The sequence below is a fragment of the Triticum aestivum genome, chromosome 1D (genome assembly GCF_018294505.1).
Source record: "Triticum aestivum cultivar Chinese Spring chromosome 1D, IWGSC CS RefSeq v2.1, whole genome shotgun sequence".
Taxonomy (NCBI): Eukaryota; Viridiplantae; Streptophyta; class Magnoliopsida; order Poales; family Poaceae; genus Triticum; species Triticum aestivum.
The window spans coordinates 48,715,930-48,740,346 of record NC_057796.1 but is presented as its reverse complement, the minus strand read 5'-3'; the positions used below and the strand labels follow the sequence as shown (position 1 = coordinate 48,740,346).

The following is a 24,417-nucleotide window of genomic DNA, read 5'->3' as shown; positions in this document are numbered from 1 at the left end:
AACAAAGCATGTGCTCCCCAGGGTGAGCAACTGGGTCTTTATAAATCCTTTGTCCTACTGCTCCTTCAGTTGCTTCTTCATCTCCACGTGTTTGTCAACAACCATCTTATATGGTCTCATGGCTATTGGTCCAGTTCTAGGAACCAGGTCAATCAGAAATTCCACATCTCGGTCAGGTGGCATGCCCGGCAATTCCTCAGGAAAAACATCTAGGAATTCTAGTACTACCCATACGTCCTCGATGATAACCCCCTTAAGAGAGTTCAACTTGACTCCCTTCATTTTGCGGTCAGAGTAAATTTGATCCTCGTTCCGTTAGGGGCGGAAAGTCTAATGGTCCTACTGGCACAATCTATGACTCTGTGAGTGCTCATCCAGTCCATACCCAGGATGATATCAATTCCCTGGCCACCCAATACTATGAGGTATGTGGGGAAGTTATGCTTCCTGATCCTGAGTGTAGTTTGGACATAGCCTAGTTTGCAATCATCTCAACCCCGAGTGAACCGACTCTGAAAGGTTCAGTAAGGGTTTCTATACATAGGTTGTGTTTTTCCATGAAGGTCCTCAGTATGAATGAGTGAGATGCACCAGAATCGAACAAAATGAGTGATGGGTGTGAGTTAAGATTAAACTTACCCATGACAACATCTGGTTCGTCGGTGACTCTTCTACGCTCATGTGGTTGACGTGAGCCTTCTGGATTGGGTTGGGCTTCGTTGGTGCATCTTCTTTCTTCACAGTGCAATCATTGGCATAATGTCCCATCTTCTTGTCGCGGTAACAGTGTACCTGGCTTAAGTCCTTCTTTGGTGTGAAGTGGCGGTTGTTGTTACCAGCCCCTTCGTGGTTCTGATTCTCCTTGCCACGGTAGTGTTCCTTGGCCAAGTGGTTTGACTTGGTTGCAGAGTTGGGGTTCGGTCCTCTAGTGGTGTGGTGTGGTTTGTGGCTTCCGTGGTTTGCGGGAGCTCCAAACTTCTGACTTCCATAACAGTTGTTTCCCTCATAACGCGGTTTCTAGTGTGGTGGAGTGTAACTCTTGTGCTGACCAAACTCCCGTTCGCGGTTCTCTATCAATTGTCCAGGAGACTAGGGTTCAAATCCCCGTTTAAGCACTTTTTTTCTCCACTACCTAAACTAACTCGCATAAAGTCGGGCGAGTAAAAAAATCTATGAACCAGGGTGAGAAAGAAAATCGGGGAAGCGGGACAAGCGGAAGGATCGATCTAACGAGGCAGCGGGGAAACGGGAGGATCGATCGAAGGTCGTTCGGATCTATCCTTAAAACCAAAAAAACGAGAATTAAAAGAGAAAGGAAACAACGAAAAAGAAAACGAGAAAAAATGAAAGAAAAAAAAAAAGGAAAACCCGGAAATGGCTAGCTGGGCCGGACCAACATAAGCAGCGTGAAGCAGGGGCTACGTGCGAGGTCGTAGGAAGCGACCCACGCGCCAAATACTATTTGTCGTGCCTATACTATACCTTGCTCGACACGAGTTCAATGCTAGCCTCGCCTGAAGCGAGCGCCATGCTGGTCCGGCCCAGCCGCGCGAGAAGCGACTGCCTTGTTTTTTCTTTCCATTTTATTAAACTTTTTTTGTTTTTTGATTTCTTTTTTTACTTTTATTTATACTTCCAAATATTCTAAACATATGCGGAGTATATTACAGAAATATACTTTACAACATTTTTGAAAATTGTTAAACACGCATTTGAAAAATGTAAATATGTATAAAAAATAATGTTTCCGACGTATACGAAAAATGTACAACGTGTAAGGAAAAAGTAGACATATTTTCAAAATGTTTATATAAAAGTGTTCCTGATGTATACAATAATGTTTCCGATGTATAAGAAAAATGTACAACATGTAAGGAAAAAAGTAGACATATTTTTCGAAATTTTTATATAAAAAATGTTCCTGATGTATACAAAAAATGTAGAACATGTATTAAAAACTATGAACGCAAAAACATAAAATTTTCAAAAATGTTGATCATGTAATGTTAATCATATATTTCCAAATGTTAAATGTGTATAAAAAATGTTTCTGATGTATACCGAAAATTTACAATCTTTATGAGAGTAGTCATCAAACACAACAGTTTGAAATAAAATGTTAATCGTCTATTTCAAAAAAGTTAAACGTCCACAAAGAAAATGTTACTGGTGTATATGAAAAATGTAGAATGTGTATTAAGAAATTTAATATAAAAATATTAATTTTAAAAAAATTGATCATGTATAGTGAATTGTTCATCATATATTCCAGGAATGGCATGTCTTTAAATATGTTCCTAATATATACCGAAAATTTACAGTGTGTATGAAAAAGAGGTCATCAAACATAAATGTTTCGTGATGCAAACATAAACTTTGCAAATGTGTTTGAAAAAATTAGACATGTGTTGAAGAAAAAAGAAAAATAGAAAAGCTGTAAAAATAGAAAAAAAATGGAATAAGAAAACAACAGAAACACCACATAAACGAAGAAAAATGGAAACTAGGCAGAAAATAGTGAAAACCCATGAGGAAATCAAGAAAAACAAAACAAAACAAAACTGAAGAAAAACAAAGAAATCGGATAAAAACTAAAAATATAACCAAAGAAAATAGGATAGAAGAAAAGAACTAATAAAAACGGAGAAAGAAGCAAAGGAAAAACGAAGAAAAATGTATGAAAATAACCCAGACTAAAACAAAACAAAACTAAAGAAAAACAAAGAAAGCTGATAAAAGCTAAGAAAAATAACCAAAGAAAATAGGATAGAAAAGAAGAACTGATAAAAACGGAGAAAGAAGCAAAGCAAAAAACGAAGGAAAGGTATGGAAATAAACCAAACTAAAACAAAGAAAACGGTGAAAATAGAAAAAAACAAAGAAAATTGTGGAGAAACAAAGAAAAACGAAAGAGAAAACAGAAGAAAACTAGAGCAGGAGAAACAAACAAACAAACAGGCGATCGTGCGACGAGAAGCTAGCGACCGGAAAAAAAGGAAAATAGGTTGGCCCAAAAACAACAGAAAGAGGAAAAACCTTCGTGCGAGAGCTTCTTCCATCTCGCGTGAAGCGAGATATAGCTCTCGTGGATATGGTCATCCAGCTCGTTGTAGACGAGTTATAGACGCTCCACCTCTATTAAGCCCTTGCAGAGGAGTTCTATTTGGGCCACAAAAGAAACCCTACTTCTGGGTTTTGCAATCTAATTCTCTGAGACCTAATGGCACCAAATAGTTCAGGAAACCCACATGCACGTGCATGTGGGTTCACCCAGTTCACGGCATGAGCATAGATTTGGTTTTATATGATTCTTTCCCCGGTCTGGTCTCTTTAGTTTGCTCTGATTTTAATCCAACGTTTTGATTTTCCCATAAAACAATGAATATTTTCAGAATACTGAAAAAAATTAAGTGTTAGCTTTTTTTAATTTCTGAGAATTTTTTTAAATGAACACTATTAAACAAAATGTTCACCATGCGTTTAAAAAATATGCATCTAGTATTTTAGAATTGTTCATCCTGAATTAGAAAATATTTATCATGTATTTGAAAAGAAAATACATTAGGTGTAAAGCAATTCTATTTATAAAATAAAAAAGGGAAATGAAACAGAAAAATAATAATAATAAACCTATAGGAAAATAATAAACCAGAAATAAGCGAAGGGAAAATAGAAGGATAAAACAAAATCAGAAAAAAGCATAAGAATGTAGCTGCTGAAAAATTGAAAGAAATAAAAAATCACTAAACCGGAGCAGGAGGGCTCTGAAAAGCGGGAGACGAATCAAGAGCGAACTTCTGAGTCGGTCCAGTCGCTAGTGCGTTTGCCTTGCTATTTAACGCAGCGGGCGTCAGGTTGCAAAAAGGCCTGCAATGTACGAGGCAAAAACGCGCGCAGCGCCTCTCTATCCTCCAGCCCATTGCCGATAATAGCGAGTTCATTCCTTTTGTTTTTCTTTTAGTGGAGCGAAAGGGGCGAGCCTCGGCCGGGTTTGTATCCAGTTTTGAACCAGGTTTCATATTTTCATTTTGAAAAAAAATATTTCTCATAAAATAGTCATGAATATTTAAAAAATCATGGATTTGCAAAGTATTTTGAAATTTTAAGTAATCCATGAAAGAGAGAAATAATGATAGAAATCTAGGTGGTTTTGAGCCATTACTAGATTTCTATCGCTGGCACGGGGAATAGTACCTGCACTAATTCCATACCACATATCCCGGCAAAAATGATAATTCAATACCACCTAATAACGAAAGAGGCCCTAAAAAGAAATAGAAGCCTAAAAAAGAGAGCAGAAGCCTAAAAAACCTAAAAAGGAGAAAACACGACTCAAAAAATAAGAAGAGGAAAAAGTATGAGTAGCACTCATGTTTTGTTCTTAGAAAAAGTACTATTCAAGTTTCGGAATAGGAGAACTAGTCGTTCATAATTTTAAACGAAATACTGTAGTTTAACTTCCGAAACATGTGCATGTTCGTGAGCGTGGGTAAGTGGCGTCATTTTTACAAGTATGGATATCGATGAAGCATGCACATCAGCACGTCAGTGTTAGTTAGGAATTGACTGTGCTACTCATATTGTTTTCTTTCTCTTTTCTTGAGTTGTGTTTTCTCTTTTTTATTTTTTTTGTTTTGTGTCCTTTTTTGTTATTTTCTTCTGCATTTGTTCTCCTTTTTCTTTTCAGTTTACCATTTCTGTATTATTTTTTATTTTTTATTTATATTTTCATTTATTCTACTCTTTAGGGCATCTACAACGTGGGCTCTTATGACGGGTGCCAGGGTTCAATTCCCGGTTGTTTCATGCCAATCCCGTCTGATCTCGGGATTTGGGCTCGCACCTGTTGATGTATAATGTGTTGCCTAGTCTCTTCCATTAGATTGGTCTTTTGGTTGCATTGGCTAGAGCATGCACTTCTACATGGTATCAGAGCCAAGAGGTCTTGAGTTCAAGACCCGGCTGGCGCAATTAAATTGCAGTCCACTTTCGGTCCATGTTTAGGCCTGAGGAAGCCACACATGAGGGGGAGATATTGACGTATAATGTGTTGCCTAGTCTCTTCCATCAGATTGGTCTTTTGGTTGCATTGGCTAGAGCATGCACTTCTACAGCACCGATACGAAGCCTGCCGTCGGGTCTCATTTTGCACAGAGCTCGGCAGTTTTTTTTACGTCATGTAAGCGCCTGCATTGCTGGAACCATGGACGCTTGCACCGATGCTATCCCGTCAATTAATCCATAAACATCTGAACAAACTTCTTTGTGTTGGACATGCCCTTGGGAGATACATGGACACTTTTTAAAAGATATTCGACATTAAGAAAATGAATATCTATTGAGATATGCTCAAACTTTTTCTTGTATCACCTACATACTTCTTTCAAAAGTAGAATTTCTTTAAAGTACATGATTTTTTTACGTGTTCATGTGAACTCTGTAAAAAATATACATGAAAAATTCCTAGGATAGCATGAATCAAAATCCGTACGTGTGGACATTTTTTATTTTTCAACATATGTACATTATTTTCACATGCGTGAATTTTTTCCTCATAGAAGATGGACACTTTCTTTCACAGGCAGAACTTTTTTTTTTTAAAGAACATGAACATTCTAAAAAATTGGTCATACCAAGCCGAATTTTCTCAAAGAAAACTACATTAGACATGTTGTGCATAAGTGTGGGCGTTTTCCTTTTGCAACACACGGATAATATTTTCACTTTTTAAAACTGGCTATATAAAACTATTGAAATGAAAACATTTTTTGAAATTTATAGAAAAAAGGACGCACCACATGTTTTGTCCTGCCAAAAGAGTACTACTCATGTTTAGTAGTGACATACGAGAAGTGTCTTTTTGGGTAAAAGTTCACATTTTTGGGACAAAATTCATCCGGTCAGAGCCGTTTTTATTCGTATAGAATTGCAAAAACGTAGAAATGGGGAAGCATAGGATAGCAATGTCATGTCCTTCTGAACCCTATAGGATTTCATCTGCGCCAGAGTATGACTGATTCCAACACACGGAAAGAGGGTTTGTACGGTACCCTACATTGCTATTGGTGAGGGAGCAGTATATGTGCGGTGAAAGCTCTTATTCTGTTTACAAAGGGAATTGCTCTGGTGGGCCAATATTTTGGAATGCATCCTGCACGCGGGTGACGACCAGGAAGCAAAGCAGATTGAGCCCTGCCTGGGTGAGCGTTAGAGCACATGCGGTGGTCAGTGGTCGTTGACCTCACAGCAAGGGCAGATGAGCAGCTCCACGTCCCGCGAGCTGCGGCCGAAGTAGAGGGTTTTTACGGTACCCTATCCTGCTACTGGCGAGGGAGCAGTATATGTGCAATGAAATCTCTTATTCTGTTTACAAAGGCTCCAGGGAAAAAAAGTATTTGCAAGATGTTTGGGTGGATGGAAAATCTAAGGAAAATAGTGCAATTAATCCATTGAGAAAATTCTCTAGGATTCACCGGTCCTAATAACCAAATAACCAATGTAGGGAAATTTTCTAATAATTTTGATCCTCCATAATTCCTACTAGGAAAACCATCTGAACAAAAGGGGGTGAGTGCCATCATTTCATTTCACAGGGATGGCTTCTTCCGTTCCGTGATCATCATCAGAGAGCCTACCCACAACGATGCACCAGCACCAGCACAGCACAACACAGTCAGCAGGTCAGTGTTAGTCAGTTTACCATTACATTATTATTATTTTCTTTTTTCTTTTATTTTTTGCCGTTTATTCTACTCTTTAGGAGGTACATGGTCAATTTTTAAAAGATATGTGAACATTAAAGAAATGAACATCTATTGAGAATTTAATATATGCTCAGACTTTTTCTTGCATCACCTGAATACATCTTTCACATGTAGAATTTCTTTAAAGCGAGTGATTTTTTTAAGTGTTCATGTGAACTCTTCAAAAAATATACAAGAAAATTTTCTAAGATAACATGAATATTTTTTTCATGTGTGTCGACTTTTTTGTTTTTCAACACATGCATAAACTTTCTCTTCATAGAAGATGGACACTTTTTCCACATGCGGAACATTTTTTGAAAGTACATGAATATTCTAAAAAACGTATCAAGCAGAATTTTCTGAAAGAAAACTACATTAGACATGTTGTACATAAGTGTAGGCATTTTTTTGCAACACATGGAAAATATATTTACTTTCTAAAACTGGCTATATAAAATAATGAAGTAAAAAGATTTTCCAAATTTGTAGAAACAAAGACGCACCATAAGTTTTGTGCTGCCAAAAGAGCACTACTCATGTTTAGTAGTAACATTCGAGAAGTGTCTTTTCGGTAAAACTTTCACAATTTTGGGACAAAGTTCGTCGGGTTAGAGCCTCTTTTTTTATTCGTAGGGTTGCAAAAACGTAGAAATAGGAAATCATGGGATAGCAATGTCATGTGTTCTTCTAAACCCTATAGGATTTCATTTGCACCAGAGTATGGTTGATTCCAACACACAGAAAACAAGTCTTTACAAAATGTTTGGGTGGATGGAAAATTCAAGGAAAACGGCTCAATTAATTCTATGATGAGAAAATTACTATCTACTTAGTACAAAGTTGAGTCATCTATTTTGGAACAGAGGGAGTAGGATTCAGTCCTAACTACTGGGATATTATCGAAGGATTTTGATCATCCATAATTCCTACTAGGAAAACCATGTGAACCAAAGAGGGTTTTGGAAACTCGGTCGGGTTTGTGTCCAGTTTTGAGCCAGGTTTCCTATTTTTCATTTTCCAAAAAATGTTAAATAGTCATGAAATATTAAAAAATATCTTGGATTTTGAAAGTATTTTGAAATTTAAAGAAATCCATGAAAGAGAGAAATAACGATAGAAATCTAGGTGGTTTTGAGCCTTGCTAGATTTCTATTGACCGACACGGGAATCGTATCTGCGCTGATTCAATACCACATGTCCCAGCAAAAAAGAAATACCACCTAAAAACAAAAAGAGGCCCTAAAAACCTAAAGAGAAGCATAAATGGGAGAGCAGAAAGCCAAAAAAACCTTTAAAAAAGAGAAAATACAACTCCAACAAGAAAAGACGAAACAGTACGAGTAGTACTCACGTTTTGTTCATAGAAAAAGTACTTTTCAAGTTTCGTAATAGGAGAACTGATCGTTCATAATTTTGGACGAAATTCTGTAGGGTTTACTTCCAAAAACATGTGCATGCACGTGAGCGTGGGTAAGTGGCATGTCATGGAACTTAGGTGTATAGGGCGTTGTGTGGCGTTGTACTCAGTTTTTTCAATGCTCTCTTTTAGTGGCGTAGTCGCGTGCGTTTTGCATGATCCGATTAGCTTGGGATCGGCATTGTATGAGGGTTGAGAGAAAGAAATATTCTAATGAATATGATCCCTTCACTTCTAAATATAAGTCATTTTAAAGATTTCAATACGGACTACATACAGATATATATAGACATATTTTAGAGTGTACATTCACTCGTTTCTCTCTGTAAGTAGCCCATATTGGAATTTCTATAAAAGGTCTTATATTTAGAAATGGAGGGAGTATTATATTGCGTTTATAGAAAAAATATAGACCATGTATTATACTATTTATAGAAATAAATATATTATACTTTTTTCATTTTCTTTCTTTTGTACTACATTTAAAATTTCAAATATTCTAAATATATTATATATATAAATTGAAAAAAATACTAAGCAAGCATTTGAAAAATGTAAGTGTGTATCAAGAAAATGTTTCTAATGTATATGAAAAATGTAAAAAAAATACAGTATGTGTGAAAAAGTTGATCATGTATTTGAGAAAATATTAATTAAATGCTTGAGAAAGTCAAACAAGTACTCCCTCTGTACATAAATATAAGAGCATTTAGATCACCACTTTAGTGATCTAAATGCTCTTATATTTCTTTACGGAGGTAGTATTTGAAAAAGTTAATCAAGCATTTGAAAAATATTTAATGTGTATAGAAAAAATATTGACCATGTAATCAAAAAATGTTAAACTTGTATTTGGAAAATGTTAAATGTGTATAAAAAATAGTTGACCATGTAATGTAAACTTGTATTTAAACAAATATTAACCAGGCATCTGAAAAAGGTTAAATGTGTATCAAGAAACACTGAAAACCTTGAGAAAAAAAACCGATGAAAAACATGAAATAAACAAACAAAACCGAAGGAAAACAAAGAAAAAGGACAAAAACCGAGGATAAAAAGAAAATGATACAAAACAGAGAAAACACGTGAGAAAAGAAAACCGTGAAGAAACAAAGGAAAGCAGTAAGAACCATTAAAAATGAAGAAAATGATGAAAAATATTAACCAAAGAAAACCGTAATTAAAAACAAAAGAAAAAAAGGGGGAACCCAACACAGCGAACACAAGAAATCCAGTGAACAAAAAAAAAAGCGAATATCGGCTGGCCCGGTAGCGACTGGTGGGAGGGCATCCTTAGGCGAGATGGAACAAACATTGGTGTGGTAAGCGAAGGGGCGGGCAGCGCCTCTCTATGGGCCAGCCCCTTTCCTAAAATAGCGAGTTTTTCTTTTTCTTTTAGTGTAGCGGAAGGGACGAGCCTCGGTCGGGTTTGTGTCCAGTTTTGTTCCAGGTTTCATATTTTTTATTTTGCAAAAAAATGTTAAATAGTCATGAAATATAAGAAAATATCTTGGATTTTGAAAGTATTTTGAAATTTAAAGAAATCCATGAAAGAGAGAAATAACGATAGAAATCTAGGTGATTTTGAGCCGTTGCTAAATTTCTATTGACTGGCACGGGGATCCGTATCTGCGCTAAATTCAATACCACCTGTCCCGGCAAAAAAAAATTACCACCTAAAAACAGAAAGAGGCCCTAAAAACCATAAAAATAAAGAGAAGCCTAAAAGGAAGAGCAGAAGCCAAAAAAACCTTTAAATAAAGGAGAAAACACAACTCCAAAAAGAAGAAGAGGAAATATTATGATCAGTACTCATGTTTTGTTCATAGAAAAAGTACTATTCAAGTTTCGCAATTGGAGAACTGGTCGTTCATAATTTTGGACAAAATTCTGTAGGGTTTACTTCCAAAAACATGTGCATGCACGTGAGCATGGGTAAGTGGCATCATTTAAAGGTTTTTAGGTGTTTAGGGCATTGTCGTGGAGCTTAGGTGTCTAGGGTGTTGTGTGGCGTTGTACTCAGTTTTTCCAATGCTCTCTTTAGGTAGCGTAGTCGCGTGTGTTCTGCGTGATCGGATTATCTTGGGATCGGTATTGTATGAGGTCTTGAGAGCAAGAAATATTCTAATGAATATACTCCCTCCATTTCTAAATATAAATCTTTTTAAAGATTTTAATACGGACTACATACAGACGTATATTTTAGAGTGTAGATTTACTCATTTTTCTCCGTAATTAGCTCATATCGGAATCTCTATAAAAGGTCTTATATTTAGAAATGGAGGGAGTATTATACTGCATTTATAGAAATAAATATATTATAAATTATTTTACTGCATTTATAAAAAATATTAACCATGTATTATACTATTTATTGGAATAAATATATTATAATGTTTTCATATTCTTTCTTTTTTACTGCATTTATACTTTCAAATATTCTAAATAAATATATTATGTAAAAATTTGAAAAAAAATAACCAAACATTTGAAAAATGTTAATGTTTGTAGAGAAAATGTTTCTAATGTATAATGAAAAGGTAAAAAAACAAATATGTGTGAAAAAAAGTTGATCATGTATTTGAAAATGTTAATTAAATATTTGAAAAAGTTAAACAAGTATTTGAAAAATGTTAATCAAGCATTAAAAAATATTTAATGTGTATAGAAAAAATATTGACCATGTATTCAATAAAATGTTAAACTTGTATTTGGAAAAAGTTAAATGTGTATAGAAAAAAGTTGACCATGTAAAAAAATTAAAGTTGTATTTAAAATAATATTAACCAGGCATTTGAAAAAGGTTAAATGTGTATTGAAAAAATGTTGACCATGTGTTCAAAAAATGTTAATCTTGTATCTATGAAATGTTAATCAAGATTTTTGAAAAATGTTAACTATGTATAAACGAATGTTGACCATCTATTCAAAAAGTTTGATCTTGGATTTGAAAATATTAAACATGTATTAGAAAAATATATCAGAGGTATACCAAAAATGTGTATAGAGAAATAGCGAAAACCTTGAGAAAACAAAATAACCGATGAAAAATGTGAAAGAAACAAACAAAACCGAAGGAAAACAAAGAAAAAAGGACAAAAACCGAGGATAAAAAGAAAACAAAACAAAGAAAACACATGAGAAAAGAAAACCGTGAAGAAACAAAGGAAACCAGTAAGAACCATTAAAAATGAAGGAAACGATGAAAAATATAAACCAAAGAAAACTGTAATGATAAACAAAAGAAAAAAAGACCGGGGGAACCCAACACAGCGAACCCGCTTCAGCAAAGAAAACACATGAGAAAAGAAAACCGTGAAGAAACAAAGGAAACCAGTAAGAACCATTAAAAATGAAGGAAACGATGAAAAATATAAACCAAAGAAAACTGTAATGATAAACAAAAGAAAAAAAGACCAGGGGAACCCAACACAGCGAACCCGCTTCAGCGAACGAAAAAACAACGAATATCGGCTGGCCCACTGGTGGAAGGGACGAGCCTCGGTCGGGTTTGTGTCCAGTTTTGAGCCAGGTTTCATATTTTTCATTTTGCAAAAAAAGTGTTAAATAGTCATGAAATATTAAAAAATATCTTGGATTTTGAAATTTAAAGGAATCTTTGAAAGACAGAAATAATGATAGAAATCTAGGTGGTTTTGAGCCGTTGCTAGATTTCTATTGACCGGCACGGGGAATCGTATCTGCGCTAATTCAATACCACTTGTCCTGGCAAATAAAATAAAATAATAATTACTACCTAAAAACGAAAAGAGGCCCTAAAAATCGAAAAATAAAGAGAAGCCGAAAAGGGAGAGCAAAAGCCAAAAATACCTTTAAAAAGGGAGAAAACACAACTCAAAAAAGAAGAAGAAGAGGAAACAGTATGAGTAGTACTCATGTTTTGTTCATAGAAAAAGTACTATTCAAGTTTCGCAATAGGAGAACTGATCATTCATAATTTTGGACAGAATTCTTTAGGGTTTACTTCCAAAAACATGTGCATGCACGTGAGCGTGGGTAAGTGGCATCATTTAAGGTTTTTAGGTGTTTAGGGCATTGTCGTGGAGGTTAGGTGTTGAGGGCATTGTACTTAGTTTTTTCAGTGCTCTCTCTCGGTAGCGTAGTCACGTGCGTTCTGCGTGATCCGATTATCTTGGGATCGGCATTGTATGATGGCTACCTCACCATCTTGGGTTCGGTGGTTGCTTTATTTATAAAGCGGGGCTAGAGCCTGTTTCGGGAGGTGGCATCATTTCACATGGATAGATATCGATGAAGCACAAGCACAATGAGCTCGTCAATACTGTATTCTGTTCTTCTTTCTTTGAGTTGTGTTTTCTCTCTTCTTTTTTAGTTTCTTTTGTGTCCATTTTTGTTATTTTTCTTCTGTATTTTTCTCCTTTTTCTTTTTGGTTTAAAATTTCTTTATTTTTTCATTTTCTTTTCTTTTTTCTATTTATTCTTCTCATTAGGAGATACATGGACACTTTGTAAAAGGTATGCGAACATTTGAAAAACCGAACATCTATTGAGATATGCTCAAACTTTTTCTTGCATCACCTGAATACTTTTTTCACACGTTTCAAGTGTTCATGTGAACTCTTTAGAAGATATACATGAATTTTTTTTCTAAGTTAACATGAACATTCCCTTCCATATGTGTGGACAGTTTTTGTTTTTCAACACATGGACATTATTTTCACACGCATGAACTTTTTCCTCATGGAAGATGGACACATTTTCTCACGCAGAACATTTTTTGAAAGTACATAATTCGTACTAAGAAAACCATTGTGAACCAAAGGGGTTTTTGGAAACCTGTGCGTTCGAGCGTGGGTGAGCGGCATCATTTCATTTCATTTCACAAGGATGGCTTCTTCCGTTCCGTGATCATCAGAAAGCCCACCCACAGCGATGCACCAGCACAGCACAGCACAGTCAGCAGGTCGGTGTCAGTCAGGAATCGGACTTCGCTGGGCTGCCGACACTTGAAAGGTTGTCGGCTGCATACGCGCCGTGGGCAGTACGGCGTGCGCGTTAACCAGCTCCAACTCCAATAATGGAGGAGTACTGCTCCTCCAGTAGATCTGGGCGCATTCATTTCAGTTCATCGCCGCAGATCTCGCTGCCACTGCCACTGCCACGTGGTACGATGCACAGCTGTTTTCTCCCGAACAGGAAACTAAATCATTCTGGATTTTACAGCAATTCTGAACAACAGCAAAGAAACAAAAAAAAACACGTGAAACAGTTCATTTATGCTGAAATTTGCTGGAAAACCATGCTGTGAATTCATCATCATTTCATCTGCCAGATCTCCCACACTTTCTACACAGCTTATTATTGCGCTCCACAAACGGAGAATCCGCGAGATCACCCAGAGGAGCGAGGAAGGAGGGGCGGTCGGGGTTAAAGAATCACAGGTAAAATAATCTGAATAAATAATACTATTGCCCGGGGGTCGATTTCCATTTCCAGAGGACAATTCATGACCCCCAAGGGGAAAAAGGACAAAATTGAGAGAAAGAAAAAAAAGAAAAAGAAAAACTCAGTGTAAGCAGCAACCTTCTTCCTTTCTCCTTTTTTGTTGTCGCCACATTTACTTACATCAACTCCACTCCCAACACTGTTCTTCTTCTCCGCGGAAGATTTTTCTCCTGTTCAGTCTCATCCCCCTCCTCCCTACCTTCTTCTATGGTGGGTTTTCGGGGTGGCGGTTTTGGTTTTGGTTTTCGGAGTGTTGGGGCTACTGGGCACATCATACTGCCACACCATGATCTGGGAGCAGTCGGAGGGGATCCCCTTCAGCTTTGTCCTGTCCTCCAGCACCACCTCTTGCACAAACTTGATCGAGTCCTGCAACCAATCATGCCAAGGGAAAAGAGTAGTGTGAATTATTAGCTGGGAGAATCAGTCCTGTTGAGTAACCAAAAGAAAGATGAGCACTGGACCATTTGGTAGCAGTTCAGTGCTAAGGAAATTATTAGCTTCTTGGATATGGCCCAATGCATTGTGGTGGTTGGAAATAGGGTCTTTCTGGTGCAACTAACAGAAGACACAGATGGAGTGAGGGATTTGCAGAGGGACCGAAGTGATCCGTTATCTTGTTTCAATCAGCGATCAGTGCTTCGGGTTGGTTGTAGTGGCGCATGTACCTATCAGTACCACTAGTGGGGTGCAGCTCTTGGATGATGACGCGCTAAGTAGGTGAGTCGGTGAGACGAACGAAAACTGAGATCACAAGTTTAAGAAAAAGGAGTGCATGAAAGTGATGGTGGGACAAATAATTGCCACCTGTTCCCCTCGATGTTGCGTTGAAGGGAAGTTGATCATTGTGTAACGCCAGGTCAGTCAACTTCGAAAGGGATGTTGATAATTGTGTAAGTCGGGCAGTGAATTCAGATAGGATAATATCTCAGGGGTGAGGAGATCAGGAGCAGAAATCGTAACCCACAACATTACTTAACCATTCAGCTAAAGATACTTATTACCTTGAAAAGTACCAGGTCAGTCAACTACAAGGATGTCATTTTTAACTAAGTAGTGGACAGCATAGTTTTTTTCGAACTGCAAGTGGCCTCCCACCAATTGACAGGATAAGATTTTTTTTATCAGATTGACTTGTGAAATTTTGAGTTTAAAAAGGTATGATAAAATTCCATTCAAGCTGAAAATTATTTGGATCTGCTTTAAGCTGGACATGCAGTCCACGCTTCTGAGGATCCTAGTGGGCTTGCTAGTTTCGGAGGTTTATTATTTGGCTGTCATGAGATCAGGAAATGGACAAACTAAAACTATTTTAGCCAAGACCCAGTCCCTCAATTAATCAAATCTTCTTCAAATTCCACAACTACTTTTTTTGAGAGTATCATGGTATAGATAAGTAGTTGCGATGCGTGGTCCTATTACTTAAATGTTGTGTGTGGCCTGATCAACAATGTGATGTGCCAATCAGAGATCATTACTTGACTTCATACTTCATCACAATGAAAACAAGTTTAATATATGAAAATGGCTTGTTTTGTACATTTGCAAAGCATAACAAGCATTAGGTTGACAGCATTACTGCGAGTGAACTAACCTGTGAAGTGTCCGGTAATGACGTCGGTCGTCCCCATCGCTCAGGGTCCCACAAAATAGAACTGTTGAACGCAAACCCTGATACATCGATCGTGTGGGCTCGCGTGCCAGCAGCACCGGCAGGATTCAAGTCAACCTCAGTGTTATATGTCACTGAACGGGTGGTACCATCATTGAAGTTCCTCGAGAACCAGCCGACTACCTTCGAGGCGCTGCACAGTGGGCCCTCAACCACTACTTTCTTCTCGCCCGCGGACATTGTTGCCACTGGCCATGTCCCAAACGCCCTGTCCATTTCAAGAATTATAAGGAACATCAGAAACATGCATTAAGTAAATATCATCCACTAGTCGTTTGCAAACTTATAATTCAAGAGTTAGCTGTGATTATATCAACCTCAACTAGACTGGTCAGTGATTAAGGCTAGAGATCCAAGGAAAATAATACACTAAACCTTGCCCAGAATTAGGCTCCACCGACACCAAACGTGCATGGGCAAGTTGAGTTAAATAATTAGAAGATCTCTTAATCTAAGATATTTGAACAAGAAAAGATATGTGGCCACAACTCCATTAGCACACCTTCCACATGCTGCCTTGTTGAAGGCATCATGAAAACAGCTAGTATTCTAAAACTTCCTCCCACCCATCTCCACGCTACTAGACACTAGGCATGGAACACAATACAAGGCGAGTGATTTATTGCATGCAACTGTCTCACAATACTACATGGGAATAGACTAAATCATCCACTTGCCTACGCATGCCGACGAGTGACGAATAGCGAATAAATGTATATATTACCGACTTCGAAGTTCGAAATGCCTCGAACAAACTAGGGGATGAGACAATCGTTGACAACGAACGCAAGACTTTACTTACTGTGCACAAACTTTCACAATGCAAAGTATGGTCAAACAGTACTGCAAACAATGTACTCAACTCAGGTTAAGTACACTTGTTCGGGCAATTAGGCAAACAGTACACAAGTTTTACTATTTTAGTCACCTAGGATTAGAAGTACTCTTAACTCTAATCCCAAGTTAAACACGGGGGAGACTTTTCACCCTGGTCAAAACCGATGCCAAAGCCAGACTATACTGTACTTCATTTGTGGTGACTGAACAGGTAAATTCTGGGACACGCACACCAGGTCATATTGGGGCTGATGCTAAAAACAGCTAGGTCTGTTGTGTTGTGAGCTGGTGCCCCCAGAAAAGCATGAGGGGCCACATGTGCACGCATCACGAGGAACTCTACACGAATAGTAAAAACTATGTGGGCTGGCGAGATGCAGCAAAAGGTTGCTTGGATAAGAGAGGAGTGCTTTGGTCTCATCATGTTCCCCTCAAACCAAAAGGATTCTTCTTCATCTTCATGTCATGGGAATATGAATATTAACACCTTTTAAAAAGAAAAACACCATGCTCCCACATGACATTAGTAGTATTTGTAGTACCATAGTACTACTACTAACAAGGATTTATTTCTTCTTATTATGAAAGTAAGTACCCACGAAAGTCAGAATGCTAGTACAATTTAAAAAGTAGGAGCCTTGGAAGGATTTGATTTACAGTCTCCACAAACATGGTTTGGCTGGATGAGGAAAAGATAAATGTGAGGTCAAATGTTAGGCCTTTCCAATAGAACAAAGACGGTATGTTTGACCTGGAATTTAACAGGCTCGGAGCAAGCAAACGTTGACACACCAGTCACATTCTGTGGCTGCTGATGGATGCCAGAACCACAATATTGGAGGACAGCTACGATGGAAATGCATGGTCATGTTAGGCACCAATCATCGGCATCTAGTGTCGGTTAAAAGAAAATCGCCCTTGCTTATTTGCAACAATTCAGGCACTAATTTCGCATGTGCAGTCTCCATGAACAGCTGGAGGTCACACCGTTGTGGAAAATTCGCTCCAAAACGGTAGGCAACTTCGGCTGTGCATTTCAAATGGCCACACATGGGGGTCAGTCAGAGAAAGCAACAGCTGTGGGCATTTCTTTTAATGGAGTTCAATGGCCATGGCCTAACGGTTACTACTATCTTCTACCACCTCGCAGCATTTTTAGCAAATTTCTTCCAATCAAATGTTAGGAGCATCAACATCCCAACATTCAATGCATGCTTTAGGTCCATTCAATGTGTGTTTTGTTAGGTTAGTGCCGGGTCGGGCCCGCGTGTCAGCGAGCCAACAGCTAGTAGTTAGCCCTACTGTTAAAGTACTAATCAGCAGTACTGCTGTTTTTTTTTATATACAGCTTTACTTTGCTCATGGCTCACGAGCCACGTTTAAAAGTCTTAATTAAACTATCTAATTGGAGTGGTTGGGAGCAACGCAATTCGGTCGTTGTGGGGGTAAGCAAAATCAAAAGCAAAAGATTGTTAGTAAATTTTAAAATATGCAGCAACAGAGGCATGATTTGCTGGAGGAAAAGGGAATAAAGAAGAGGTAAAGCTAGATCCAATAATTGACCCCTTTGCATCAGAGCATGGTCTCTCAGCTGCATTTGCAATGTTCATGGTGATGCGAGGGGTCAATCATCTTATTCTAAACCCTTATTCCTCCCCCACTAATGACAGCTTGTGCTGCCTTCAATTATACTCTGGCACCAAACTACACGGCTGCCAAAACCTTTTCTTGGCTAGAAAATTAGTAGTACTAGTGTACTAAATTGAGAAGTGGAGGTTAGGGATGAGGAACCCTAGTCGGTGCCCACCTAAAACAATCTGAAATTAATTAACTACAGCTGTTCAAAATTGAAGAAGAAGAAAAAATTTGTAGATTGAACACCCTGAAAGAACGGTGAAAAGAAGAGAAGTTCCAGCATTTGTGTGTCGAAATCAGCAAGTAAAAACAGTCAGTTTGGCACATTGTATAATTTGCAATCTAGGAGTAGAAATTAAGATTTTGGCTCAGAACGAAGGAAGCAGAGGGAATGAATGGGTTAAGATTTGGTACTCACTCGATCTGGCGGATCTCCTCGAAGAAGTGGGTGTCGTAGACGCCGGCGGCGTCGGCGAAGTGGACGACGCCGGAGAGACGGTGCTTCTCGACGTGCGCGAGCGCGGCGTTGCGCTGCGCGTGGGCCTCGGCGGCGGCGGTGGTGAAGTTCTCCTCGGGGCGGAAGGCCAGGTGCCGGTACATGACCCCGGTGCCCCGGAGCACCTCGGCCGTGGCGGGCGCGTCGGCCGCCGGCTCCACCACCACCCAGACGACCGGGGGGCGCACCAGGCGCAGTGTGTGGGCGAGCCGCAGCAGCTCCGGCCGCCTGCGCCGCCGCTCCCCGGCCCCGGACCTGGTCGTGGTAACCACTATCAGCATCCTCCTCGGGCCGCTCTCCTCGTCGTCGTCCAGGTCGACCACCGCGCCGCCCCCGCCAGCCGCCGCCGCGCCCTCCGGCGAGGGCGGCGCCAGGCTGATGTGCTGGTCCCTGCTGCCGGCGACACGGGACGCGGCGAGCTGCTCCGCCGCGAGAAGCGGCGGCGGCGTGCCGGCCCCGCCGCCGGGCCTCCAGGAGGAGGAGGAGGAGGGCGCGAAGCCGGTGAAGAAGCCCATGACGAAGCAGAGCGAGAAGTGGAGCACCGCGCGCTTCCACAGGTGCCCCCCCCGCCGCTGCTTCGGCCGCTCCGGCGCCACCGCCCCCGTCCCCATGACGGCCCGACACACAAATCCTCCGACCCCTCCCCCCAAAAAATCACAACTTTCAGATCAAATCACGGCCCGCCACAGATCACCTCGCCTCCCCTCCCAGATCAAGAACCAACGAGGCCCAAAGACCGAAGGATTGGACTCTGCGGGGGTGACGAGAGCTAGAAGCCGCCCTGTCTGCTTGCCCGTGAATCAATGCGGATGGAGCAAGATGGGGGAAGGACAATTAATGTGGGGGGCAGCGGCGCTAGATCAGCACCAAGATTTGGGGGAGGAGGAATGTGCCCGCCTGGGGAAGGGGGTGGGGAAGAAGAAGATCAGGATGGAAGGTAGTAGGCGGGATGGGGCGAGGGCGAGGGGAAGGGGAGGGGGATGGTGAATCCTTGCTCGGTGGTGGGGGTGAAAACGGCAATGGCGTTGGGGGTGGTTGGTGAGGGTGGCGTTTAAAGAGGGCGGGAGGAGTGCGGTGACACTTGCCTGTCCCTCAACAGCTATGGTGCTGCTGCTCCTGGGTCTGGGTTTTCACCTCCGCCATTGATTCATCTCTTTTCACTGTCGAGGTTGTGCTGTGCTGTGCTGTGCCTCGATGGTTCAGTTCGGTTGAGACATGCTTGCCTCTGGGATCGCGGAGATCTGATCCGGCAACGACCGCCGACGCGGAAACTGAGGTGAAATTGGGGCACACCTGGCACCCTAGTTCCTGATTACTTCTGTGCAAAATTAAGCATTTCTTAAACCTGATTAATATTGCTACTAGTAGTACTAGTACTTCAGTTTTTTGTTCTTGTTGTTGAGAAAAGTTCCTTTTTTATTTACAAAAGCTTAGACTCGTTGGACTGGACTAGGGTGCCTTTACCTGGCAGTTTCCTATGGCTGGTTTTCACAAGCAAACACCCGGAAAAACAGAGCAAGCAACCAAAGTACAGTACTAGTACCACCTCTCAGACACCTCACATTAACTACACACAAGCTCCAAATAGTTAACAACAACCTATGAGAATATCCAAATCAATTGTAGCTCAATTTTTTTTAGGGAAAATACTGCTGCTGCTTCCTCTGCAAATACGAGAGTATAGTACTGTTATAAATATTCTTGCTGCAGGTTAATATGCAAAGCTTATTGGATAATTTGGACTGGCATTGGAGGTGTGGCAGAGGCCCCAGATCCATCCATCCGTTATACTAGTAGCCCAGAAGAATATTAGGTGACCTGCAGCTTTTGCTTTGCCCCTCCTCCTCCCTTTTAATTAACGCACCTTAGACCTAATCCTGTGCTAATCCCATCCATGCCTTAACTTTAAGCCAAAGCAACGCAAGACATTTTTTTTTAGCTGGAGGGGGAGAGGAGAGGGAGGGGACATCTCTTTGCTGGTGGGGGATTGGAACATGGAACCTAACCGGGAAAAGAAAAGGCAGCATCGGAGGTGACACCAAATCTAAAAAAGTCGTCTTTCATTTTGGATGAACAGTGCTGTTTCTCTCTTTGAATTAAATAAATTAAAGAGTTTCAATGTTTAAGAAATCCTTTTGGAGGAATTGTTGTTTTCCTTTCTTTCTTTTTTTGCAATTTCCGTGAGGATCCAAGGGTGTAGATTTCTTGTGTGGTACCACATCCTACAAGTACTGTAGCGGTGTTTGGTGTGTTGTGTGTGAGGTGTGCTGCAGGTGCACGATAAAGCGATTAAGAAACTGCCGGAAAGTTTGGTGCGAAAAGCGTGTGACAAAATGTAGACCGGCCCAGGCCCAGTCTCAAGGGGTCCAGGCATCATCTGAAAAGAAAAAACCGGTGGGGCCATCCGGAGGACTTGATTGAACTGTCCGGTCCGTCCCGGTGGCAGCTTGGCGTTTCCTTTAGCGTGCAAAAATGACTGAATCGAGTGGATCAACAACAACTTGCATGGTTTTGGGGGAATCCATCCATGGAGATGATGCAGAGTTGCAGACGCCCTTTTCTTCGCCTAGTGAAAAACTGCTCGTGCGTTGTGTGATCATTTCATTTTGTTTAGATAAATGTGGCACACCGTGTCGGCCGACCGAACCGCCGAGTAGGTGGATGAAAACCCTTCTTCAGACTTTCATAGCCTTCCACGAGCTTCTGATTATTCCTTTGGCGGCGACCGACGGCGTTTCCGGCTCTGCCTGAGCGCACCACCGACGGCGTTTTTTCATTGGCTCGTTCTTCCTTCACCCTCTTGGTTGTTGTCCTCTCTACATAATTATCGTCCTATGGCGCGCACAGAGCTTCTGCATTTTGCAGTAATCTTTTGTTCCCAATCCATCCAGCTTGCGTGGTTTTATTGTCTTTTTTAAGGCCTAAGAGCATCTACTGCAAACCAGCCCCTTGACGCTGACAGGAAGTCTTAAATTTGTCTTCTCACAACCGGACACCTCAATTATCATATCTTAAATCCATACAAACTCATACAACAATGTCGATGCATCGTCCGACTACTCCATCACTACTAACATGCCATCGGACTGCCAAAATTTCGCATGTATTGGCTGTTATGGTGGAGATCATCCACGGCTACCCTTGCCCTTCCCGGCGCCCTTGTCGTCCTTCTCGTGGAAGTATCGGTCAAAGACGTAATAGGGATCAAGCCGGATCTGCTCGTCACCAGAGCTGTCGTCGTCGTCGCTGTCCTCCTTCTCCTCCTTTAGTGGCAGTCCGACCATGGCATGGACCGCCAGATTCTGCTCTCGGGCAAGGGCGCGCATATTCCTCCGCTACCGTTTTTTCACAATGTGGACGTGGATGGCTTCTTTCTCTGCGACCGCCCGCGCCGCTGCATCAGCTACCTCCGCCGCTATACGGACCTCGACGGCCCTTATCCTCTCCTTCCCATGGCGGGCCGCCCGTTCCCGGTGGGACTCATAGTCTGCCCGACCAGTGATGGGGACGGAGAGACTTTCCGGCTATCGGGACCGCGATGATCTGGCCCCAGAGTTCTAGTGCCTCTTTGATCCAGAAAAAAAATGAAGAAATGCAAAAAGAATCAAATTAAAGTGTCATGCAATCTTCGGTATTACTAGTGAACAAAAAAATGTAAGATTATTTTCAAAAGGTTCAAGTGGATTTTTATTTTTAATTAAATCTAGCATAAATGGATTCTAAGAAAGAAAATCCTATGATTTTCAATCGTACAAATCAAACATCCCATGTAGAAAGAAAATGTAAGTTTTAGAATCCTTCAAAGTTGTTTTAAGAGTATTTTGAGTCAAGGAGGCTTTTTTTTTTTGAAACGAGGCAAAAGATTTGCCATTTCATTGATTAAGAAGAAGGTTTCAGACAAAGCCGCAAGCGGCAAAAGGTAAAAGATTACTCTCGCGGCATTACAATACCCAAGTGCTTCGCACCTGCCAAAGCCCAAAGCGACACCTCTTGCTTGATCTTGTTAACGATTACCACCGGAGGGACTGCAACGTTGCGAAAGACTCTCGCGTTGCGCTCGGACCAAATCTCCCATGAGATGAGCATCATCAATGAGGCAAGGGCTTTGGGCGAGCCGAGACGAATCTGAAGGTTATCGTTCCACCATCCTTTGACCGAAGCGCTCGCCGACCAAGAAGAAGTAGAGATGTGGTGCATTCCGAGCCACGGGAGAATGTCGTTCCAGATGCGCAAAGAGAAGCGGCATTGGAAGAGAAGGTGGGCCGCGGACTCCTGCACTTGCTTGCAGAGAGGACACAAGCCGCAGTTGGGCCACCCACGACGGATCAAGCAGTCTGATGTCCAGACCCTATTTTGAAGAACCAGCCAAGCAAAGAATTTGCACCTCGGCGGAGCCCACACTCTCCACACTGACTGGACAAGATCAGAGGAGGTGAGGCCTTCGAATTGCGCCTTGTAAGCCGAGGAAGCTGAGTACGTTCCGTCCTTAGAAAACTTCCATATAATCGAGTCTTCCACTTCATCCTCGAGGGCCACCGTTGAAACCTTTTCCCAAAGGTCAGCAAATTGCTCAATCTGCGCGAGGGACAGACCGTTGGTGACGTCAATATTTGCGATCCAAAGATTGTTGGCCATGGCTTGCCGGACTGAGGAGTTTTTCTTGCGAGAAAGATGGAAGAGGTCCGGTGCAATGTCACGGGGGCGCAAGCCGTTGAGCCACGACGAGTTCCAGAATTGCGCAGTTCGTCCGTTCCCAACAGTGACCGAAGTGGCAGCCGCAAAGAAGTGGCGATCCTCATCAGTACACGGAGTCCCCATGCCAATCCAGGGCTTGCTCCTATCAGTCCATTCGAACCAAAGCCATCGGAGCCGTAGAGCCTTAGCAAACTTGTCCAGATTAAGCACTCCAAGCCCACCCTTTTCCTTAGGTTTGCAGACAAGCTCCCAATTAACCTTACATTTTCCTCCAGAGACCTTGTCCGAGCCCGCCCAAAGGTATGCACGGCGAATACTATCAATTTTCTTGAGGACCTCCACCGGGATGTCGAGGGGCGTGAGGTGATAGATGGCAATGGCGCTTAGGACAGCCTTAACAAGAACAACACGACCGGCAGAGGCCATAAGCCTTCCTTGCCATGGAGGGAGCTTGCCTGCAATTTTATCCTCAAGGTACTGGAAGTGGATTCGTTTGAGGCGTTTAACAGCAAGCGGGAGTCCAAGGTAACACATTGGGAACGAGGTGCGCACCGCCGGGAAAGCATGAAGAACCTCATCAAGGTTGATGTTGTCGCATCGGATGGGGGCAACCAAACTTTTTGCACAGTTGGTGACAAGGCCAGTTACCGCACCAAAGGAGGTCAGAGTTGCAGCAAGGAATTGGACATCTTCCTTAATGGGCTTAACAAATATGGCTGCATCGTCGGCATAGAGCGAGGCCCGAACGGGGGAAGATCTGCCACACAGAGGGTGAAGGTGCCCTTGGGTCGTGGCCTTGCAGAGGAGGTGGTGGAGCGGATCGATGGCCAAGACGAAGAGTAGGGGAGAGAGCGGGTCTCCCTGACGAAGACCACATCCATGCTTTAGCGGATCACCCAACACTCCATTGATCAACACCCTCGAAGTGGCTGTAGAGAGCAAAGCCGAAACCCAGTCACGAAATCTGTCCGGGAATCCAAGGTGCTTCAACAGATCCATGAGAAAGTCCCAACGCACAGAATCGAAAGCCTTTTTGATGTCAAGCTTGAACAATAGCGTCGGGGAGCGGCTGCGATGGAACTTTCTCGCCAAGTTTCTGACATACATGAAGTTGTCGTGGATGCTTCTCTTTTTGATGAAGGCACTTTGAGCATTTGAGACAAGGTCGTGCATGTGAGGGGCCAGCCGGTTTGCCATCATTTTCAATAATCTTCGCGACGGCGTGGATGAGGCTAATGGGACGGAAATCCGAGATACACTCCGCCCCATCCTTCTTCGGGATGAGAGCAATGTTCGCCGAGTTGAGCCAGCTTAAGTTTGAGGAGCGCAGGTTTGAGAAGTGATTGACAGCAAGCAAGATATCATCTTTTATGATCTCCCAACATGCCTTGAAGAAGGCCCCAGAGTAGCCATCCGGACCCAGTGCTTTGTC

General features: G+C 41.4%; 1 protein-coding gene across 1 annotated transcript; it reads right to left on the bottom strand.

The window, feature by feature from the left end:
• Positions 1–13,592: 13,592 nt before the first annotated feature.
• LOC123180205 (probable beta-1,4-xylosyltransferase GT43A) lies at positions 13,593–19,457 on the bottom strand. The gene is made up of 3 exons (XM_044592182.1): positions 18,213–19,457; positions 15,245–15,530; positions 13,593–14,019 (listed from the first exon to the last, which is right to left on the bottom strand). The coding sequence occupies exons 1-3, from the start codon at positions 18,899–18,901 to the stop codon at positions 13,846–13,848; spliced, it is 1,149 nt and encodes a 382-aa protein (XP_044448117.1). The 5' UTR covers positions 18,902–19,457; the 3' UTR covers positions 13,593–13,845.
• Between the last annotated feature and the right edge of the window lie 4,960 nt (positions 19,458–24,417).